The sequence below is a fragment of the Arachis ipaensis genome, chromosome B6 (genome assembly GCF_059453495.1).
Source record: "Arachis ipaensis isolate K30076 ecotype BB chromosome B6, ASM5945349v1, whole genome shotgun sequence".
In the NCBI taxonomy this organism is placed as follows: domain Eukaryota; kingdom Viridiplantae; phylum Streptophyta; class Magnoliopsida; order Fabales; family Fabaceae; genus Arachis; species Arachis ipaensis.
In genome coordinates, this window is record NC_142441.1 from 151,829,352 (window position 1) to 151,837,403 (window position 8,052).

Here is an 8,052-nt window from a genome sequence, read left to right on the forward strand (position 1 = left end):
TACAATTTTTAAGGTTTACTCTTTTTTTTACATAGGAAAGTTTGAGATGAACAAATAGATAGTAGGCAGTGATGTGCATTTCTCATCTTTCAAAGCCAGAGCCCGGTGTTATCCCTGATTTTTTTTTTTCACAATATTTTTCAGATTGGTAAATTAAGAATTAATTTATGGTGAATTTATATTTTATTTAAAGGTTCATCGTTAACTAATAAATTATTATATATATAAAATAAAATTATTTAAACAGATTAATACACTAACAACTAGACTAATACAACTTAATTGTTACGCTTGAGATTTTGTTCAAGAAGATCAATAATGAAGACCCTTTTAAGAGTTTGTGATGATGCCGCTATTATATTATATCAAATCATATCATATCATATGTTACCCTTCAAATCATATATAACACGAGTCCAATTGAGTCGTATTTGGACCATATATGCATATGCTAGATTCCTTGCCAAGCAATCGTTTCTACCATGTCACAATCATGCATGTCAAGGAACATTGTATCCAACTCTCACACTAGTTCTTAGACACTAGTACACTTCTCTTAAACTAAAAAATAACCTATGATTTTTAAACGATGTAATACCTTAATATCGCTTTATGTTCAAGACTGAATAATACTATATTGAAATTAAATAAATCAAAGTAATTGAATCTAAAGAATGTTATTTCCAAGTGATGTGGGACTATAATACAATAGCTAATAATGAGCTGGTACAAAGCAGAACTTTTCAATGATTACAAGTTCCAAGAATTTCTCATATAATTAGGCTTTGCATCTTCTAACTGTCGGTGGCATATGTATATGTCCATAAAGGTTGCGAGCAAATGCTTCTTGACAAATGACACATTCAGAATTACAACAGAGTAATGTTGTATGTATATTTTTTTATATTGTATATTATTTTTATGTATTTTTTATTTTTGGTATTGAAAGTGATCGATAAAAAATGAGAGAAGATAAAATATTTAATTTTTTTATATAAAAAAATATAAAAGAGTGATTTAAATATCATTCCTCGTTAGAATATGATCATTATTACTCTATCCATCCAATCAATATTTACCAATTGACAATTATTATTATTAGACAGAGAGTGAATCTAATGAAGACATTCTTCGATGTCCTGCTTTTTGGCAGGGGAAGTGACCACTGAACTATTGGAGGAATAGAGAGTCCAAAACCAAGTCTCATAGCTATATACAGAGAATAGCTCTTAGCCTCTTATAATTCACATGTATTAATAAAGAAATTCTAATTTATTTTACGAAATAAATGGTATTTTTCGTTCACATTATTTATTTATTTTTTCATTTTCATTTCTTCTCTCTCTTATTTTTTTAGATTTAACGAACGAAATCACTTAATAAAAATTTATCCTTAAACATTTTTACTAACATTTGTCCTTTATTCTTTTCGGGTAAACTAATGTAGCCTATGCTGACAAGAACATTAAACAAAGATACGTGTTGTCGTGTGGATTTCTTATCCCTTACGTATATAAAGTTTTTTTCGAGTCTTGAAATCTAAGTTCCTTTAGAAGAAAAAAAGAGAGTATTGAATTTAAAAGAAGAAAAATAGTTATTGACTACTTTTTCGACAAGTTAGACTAACCTAGCCCTAAATCATATAATTCTCTAAAACTACATCTTTCAAGTGCTTTGTAACAATGCACTTAAGATATTTAGTATATAGAATACTATCTTCTTAATTGAAATATATTTATTTTAATAGATTATTGGCAATCTAAAATTTTGTTGTATATTATATGGTGAAAACTCAGGTGCAGTCAACTTTATTGATAACCGTTAGATGAAAATTTAGTCAAATCAATTAAATTATTTAACGAAACTTCACTTGAAGTTGATTGCACCTGAATACTATATATATCACTTTAATTTTGATGCACTGTAATTTTACACGTGCATCCAATTATGTAATGTCACATTAGTATAAATACCTTTTCCGTTGACCACGTGAACGGTCATCCAAAAAAAGAATGTGATTGTACTTTACACTATCAGTGCATCAAAATTAAACTCTATATATATATATATATATATATATATGTTTAAACGCTAGCTTAACCGAGTTTGAACTTTGAACCCAGTCAATATTAAAATAATAATAAAAAAATTCATTGAAACATTAATGAAAATATTGAGCCACGCTCGAGTTAGCTCCATAATAATAATAATAATAATAATAAAAGAAAAGAAGAAATACAAGGAAAAGTGCTTTCAACAGTGGATTTGATGGGGTTTGAAAAATGTGTGTTGAGTACAAATATGACAATTCAACACAATAATAGTAAGTAGTAACATCATCAAAACTGAAGTTTATAACACAACATATCACTTCAACTTGCGGCAACCTGGTAGACATGATTTCAGGTCTGTTGTTCCTGCTGCTCATGCATCTTAACACATGAAAACAACAAAACTGGGAGGGAAGTAACATGTACCTTTCTTTTTCTTGGAGATGGAGGAGGAAAGTATCTAATAAAGTATATTACAAATGGCCTATATTGTTTGTATGGTAAAGAAAAAGGGAGTGATAAAAAAAATCAAATGCTACAAGAATGAATCATTCAAAAGGCTTAACATAAACACAGGTCTATCCTAGAGCAGAATTGATCTATGAATTCTAATTGATTGAACTCCCTATATATCATATCACATTACAATAACGAAGCTCACTTTCCTTTGAAGGTCTATTTAGTGATTCCAAAGAATCCATATACAAATGAATGGACCCTGGATAAAAGAAATTATATCGGAAAGAATGAATTACCTCGGACGTCCTATCGTGCACTGCAGCTTTTACGTACAACCTTTTCACAACACTTGGGTGGTTGCTATTCAACACTTCCAGGTCAGAAAACTTCAAAACAAAATGGTATTGGTTTTGGTATGGATATTCAGGTTAAATTCCAATTTAGATCCAAATTACACGAAGCCCATGTGATGATAGGGAGTCACAGTTGCCTGGAAGTTCGAAGTTCTAGTTATATCAACAATCTTTATAACTCTCAAAAGGCAAATATACATGAGAGTTTAATCATCATCACTTCCACTGCTATGTCTACCTGAAATGGAAGTTTCAAGGGAGTTGATTAGATTATGGACAAGTAAAGCTGCACAAAAATGGTTAGAGATGAACTACTCGACAAAAGACCTGATGCTTTTTTCCCTTCCATGGCTTCTTTCTTATCTTGACAACTTGTACAGAGGAAAGGTCCATCCCATGGACGCAGTTTACGAGGGTTGGGCGCACCCTCAAATATTGAAACACCCTCCCCTGGTTTTATCTCTACTTGACACACTGCACACATAAACAACTTGAACATGTTGCAGAGAGGATATTTTGTATCTAACCTGCATTTAAGATAAATCATTTCCCATGTCATGAGAGAAAACGAGAAAATGGCGAGTTGCTAAGTTGAACAACGGTTATATAAAACCAAACCTCTCGGAAAGCATAGCAGATCCTTCTTCGTACAATTCCTCTACCACATCTGGCTCCAAGTAGTCTTTCTCGTTATAAGAAGATGACTCAGATGACTTTTTACGAAACATGGACTTCATTATTCCTTTCTTCTTTCGATGTGGTGCAGGAGCAGGTGGCTTCTCATGCGGTAATATATCAACAACGATGCAGGTTGTATCATCTCTAAGTCCTTTTGCTTCTACAGCGTCCTGAAGATAGAAAGAAACAAGTGAATAAAGTTTAATACGTAATGATTCATACTGCCGGAATCGCATGAAACTCACTATGATACAACAGATGAACATATTTTTTATATAGGATTCAAAAGACTCACTTTAACAATATGTGATGCTGCTGTCTCCGCTGACATGCCACGACAAGAATCCAAGACTGCTTCTGCAGATAGAGAATCCCAGACCCCATCACTGCAGATAACTAGCCTGCCTCCAGCGGTGGACAACTGAATAAACAGATAAAGGAGGGAAGGCAGGAATTATCTTACATAGGGATTTCATTGAAAACAAATGACAAATTCACATCAAATATAGGTAAATCAAATCATTAGCTCCAGTGAAATTTCTAAACCATCGTATTAGTGGAACACTTGCTTTATACTTTTTTGTTGGACATTGTGGGGAGAGGCGATTTCTCAATTGAAACAAGATACATATAAAGTTTTGCTTAGAAGACAACAGGTTAGAGTAGTGACAAACCTTCACTTGCTTTACATACGGCACTGGGACAATAAATTCACCAATATCCATATCACCAATTGACCGTGAAAGACACAAGCCACCAGGCCAACATCTTAAAGGCCCAACCTACAAACAGCCAATAATCCAGTAAGAGAATTTAATATAAATGTGTACAAAATAAAATTATTACCAGGTCAAGCAAATTTATTCTAATGAAAATCTTGGAAAATACAAATGGTGGGTACTATTGCCTATCTTCATAATCATATATAAGTTAGAATAACTTGAAATATATACAATTGCACTTCTGTAAATGTAGGCGTTAAAGTGCATTAGTGCACATGGCCTATGTGTTAGGGGGTAAAGTGAAAGTAACCCTATATTTTAATGACACGATAATGTAGTCTGAATGGCCAGGCATTGTGTACAAAATATAAAAAGTATCACTACAGGCATCAGTTTAAATGAAGAAGCAGTTCTCTTTTCTTTTTCTCTGGTGGTGGTTGAAGCTTGTTAGTTGTTATGAAGTTGGTAAAACCTAGGCTGAAAAGGGATCACAATTGAAAGTAGGATTACCTCTGTGCCTCCCCCGGTGTTTAGCCGACCAACCTCACCCCCACTAGAGGTGATTCGGACCCTCCTGATGAAAGTAAAAGAAAGGTCAGTTTGTGCTATACTGGAATAATTTATAATAACTGTTCAAGGGAAACAATTCCATCAACAACTTACTCCTCTTCATTTGTTTCTAGCCTATGATCTGCTGACAAATAATAAAGCCCACCTTCACCAGATTCAAGCACGCAACGTGAATCACCAACTGATGCAACAGTTACAACCCATCCTTCTATAATCACAAACGTTACAGTGGTTCCAGATTTTTGTCCTGCAATGCAAATAATAATAATAATAATAAATAATAAATAATAATAAGGATTTAGCTAAAAAGTGTCCTAACAGCATTGGTTAACAGGATAAACACTTGCATACCCATTTTTAAAAAAGACTTACATACATGGTGAAGAAAAGAGTTAAATAAGTAAACAGTTAGGTTTCTTTGTTTTTTTTTATAGAACTTTTAAGTACATGAACATTCACATCAAGATGCTAAAAAAAAGGAATTAAGGCAGAAAATTGACGAGAAAAATTAGAAATATGTACAAATAATTTTGGAGATATCAAATATTGACCAACTAAGCAAACAATAAATAAATTAACAGAGAACAGAGCAAACAATACAAGGAATGAACTAAGCATACCTTTGTCCTGAAAATCTTTGTCAGTTTTTACAAAGCCTGCAACCAATGCCCTAGGCAATGCTGCTACCCACTCATCTCTGTTAAGATCAGGAGGAACCGCACTTAAAACATTATTTAGAAGATTCTCCTTAGAATAAATAGCAGCAGCAGTTCCATTGTGTCCATCAAATAGCTGTAGAAATTGCAAAGCAGAATCTGTAACTACTAACTAGGGGGCAAAAAAGGCAGAAACTAGGAAAAGAACAACTAAACAAAACAGATTGAATAAGAACAAGAACCACAACAAGAAAACTACAGCTATGGCAAAAAGAAAAAAAGAACTGCTGATATCAACTGAATGATAAAGTTACTAATCCAAGTTGATGGAGATGTCAAATTCAACTTGCTAAAAACTCTTTCCACAGTCTAAGCGGCTACAAACTAAAGTCAAGCACATCAAACACAAGCAAAAGAAAACAAAAGAAACGGATTGTATAATTCTTCATAAATCTATGAAAACTTGCGAACCCACATGCTGAAATCAATCTTCTCCAAGTATAGCGTTTACCCAACAACATTAATCATTAGAATCTGCCATCCTTGCAATGAGACAATCAATGCAACAAGAAGATAACTAATCCCTTCTTTCTCCCACTGATTATATGACATGCCATGTAATAATAAGTTATCATGCAAGTAAATTACATCACTTTAAAATCTGTTGACAAGTTAAATGGAAGTACCGAGGGCCTAGGACAAGCTACTTCTAAAAGATTAAAAGCAGAAGCAACTCTCTATTCCATTTGGATTATCCAAACGGGCAACACAATTTTCAGAAGTACTCACATATCCCAAATGAACTTTTCCCCAAAATGGAGGAGATATCTTTGGATGAATTTCATGAGTAGTTTTACTCATACAGCTCTACCTTGAATATTTTCATCCCATTTTTACCCCTTTACCGAGCATAAATGTAACCGAGGGTTCAATTGTGTCAACTTCTAAAAGAAAGACCATTTTATACAATATAAACTGCAGAAACAAATCCATTTCTCTATTCAAATTATATATAATCTAAAAAGCCAACCCAACCAACTACACACAAAAAATAAAAATCCAAAAACACAACAAAAACAAAAAATCAATAAAAACAAAAATCAAAACTAAAGCACATACAAATAAATGCAGCACCATGAATCTGGAGAAAGAGCAGAAACACTACATACCCCAAAAACAGAAAACGTGGAGACCCCATCCCCCACCACCCTCTGGCATTCAGTTTTGATGAGGGTGAAATCCTCCCCTTTCTTGCTCTGCCCTGCTTGGCCTGAAACAATCTCTGGCTTCTCGATCTTCTCGCTCGCCAATTCGCGCTTCAACAACACCGATAGGGGAACCGTTTGGTGGTGTTCGCCCTTCGTACCACCAGACATTGTATTCTTCTTCTTCTTCTTCTCTTGTGTTCCACTTTCTTCACAAACCCCTCACAAAATTCAACAAATCCCTAAAATACTAATTCCACTTTAATCCTCTATTGCTTGCTTCCGCAGTCGAATCCTGAAATTGAAAGCACAAAACAATCAACACATTAACTAATTAATTAATCAATCAATTATCTTAAAAGAAAAAAAAAGTTAATACTATTGCCCCAGTTTCTGCAATGCTAACGCATATTTTTCATCGAAAAGCGGAATTATCAATTATGTAAATCAAAAACCGAAAAAAAAAAGTAATTGACGAGAAAGTAAACAATACCGGTTTAGCGGAAGGGGAAAGCATTGAATGTCGTTGATCGATTTGACGGAAAAGAAAACGGAAAAAACCGAAAATAAAAATATGATTATTATTATGGTGGTGGTGATTGCGAGAAATTAGCGAGATCGGAAGTGACACAGGATTGGGAAAATGTTGAGAGAGAAAGAGAAAGAAGCATAGAAGTGAATGAAAGGAAATGGAAATGGAAACGGAGAGAGAGAGAGAGAGAGAGAGAGAAGAAAGTTTGTTACGTGAAGAATGAAGAATTGAAGATGGTTATTGTTATTGAGGCGCGCGAAAATGGAAAAAAATGGAGAATGAATTTGTGTGATCGAAAAACGCGGATCTTTCTTCGTTTCTTTCTTTACTTTCTTTCTTCCCAGCTTGCTCTGCTTCAGCATAATGCAAAATATTCTCCTTTCCATTTTTGTTTTCCCAAATATTCTTTCAAAAAATTAAGATGAATATTAAATTATTTAATATTTTGTTTGACTATATCAATTATATTAACTATTTGATCTCATTGAAATAAATAAATTGATTTAGTTTTAATTTACATTAATTTTTTTCTTATATATTTTTATTAATTATTTTTAAAAATGTTATCATTTTTACATAACATATTTATATGATATTTTTTATTTATTTTACTTATTTTATTAAACCAAATAATTATAATTAATTTATTATATAAATTATTTAACTTAGTTAATTCAAATATATATTTAATTTATTGGTACATTAATATTTGAATTGTTGTTTATTGGAATTTTTTTTATTTTTTAATATTAAATATTTGAATTTTTTATTTTAATTTTTTATTTATTTTTTATTTTAATTTCAAATCTAATATTTCTATTAATAG

The 8,052-nt window shown here is 32.4% G+C and overlaps 1 protein-coding gene across 2 annotated transcripts; it reads right to left on the reverse strand.

Annotated features, from left to right (window-relative positions):
• Window positions 1–2,239: 2,239 nt before the first annotated feature.
• On the reverse strand, window positions 2,240–7,611 carry LOC107605679 (Protein phosphatase 2C family protein). Of its 2 annotated transcripts, none has more exons than XM_016307639.3 (10): window positions 7,188–7,611; window positions 6,659–6,989; window positions 5,454–5,625; window positions 4,927–5,080; window positions 4,774–4,837; window positions 4,216–4,323; window positions 3,837–3,962; window positions 3,482–3,711; window positions 3,191–3,390; window positions 2,240–3,101 (listed from the first exon to the last, which is right to left on the reverse strand). In XM_016307639.3, exons 2-10 carry the CDS (start codon window positions 6,863–6,865, stop codon window positions 3,070–3,072), a joined length of 1,293 nt encoding a protein of 430 aa, XP_016163125.1. In that variant the 5' UTR covers window positions 6,866–6,989; window positions 7,188–7,611; the 3' UTR covers window positions 2,240–3,069. The 2 variants fall into 2 exon arrangements, with proteins under 2 accessions (XP_016163125.1, XP_088347605.1); XM_088491479.1 differs by having other exon boundaries at window positions 3,191–3,385; window positions 3,477–3,711; window positions 7,188–7,588.
• Window positions 7,612–8,052: the final 441 nt, after the last annotated feature.

Bases quoted from the DNA above. Each gene is read 5' to 3' on its own strand.
- LOC107605679 (XM_016307639.3), bottom strand. From the start codon at position 6,865: ATGTCTGGTGGTACGAAGGGCGAACACCACCAAACGGTTCCCCTATCG. The intron at 4,838-4,926 runs GTAAGTTGTTGA...TACTTTCATCAG, and splicing joins CTAGAAACAAATGAAGAGGA to GAGGGTCCGAATCACCTCTA. The intron at 4,324-4,773 runs GTAATCCTACTT...GGCTGTTTGTAG, and splicing joins ACACCGGGGGAGGCACAGAG to GTTGGGCCTTTAAGATGTTG.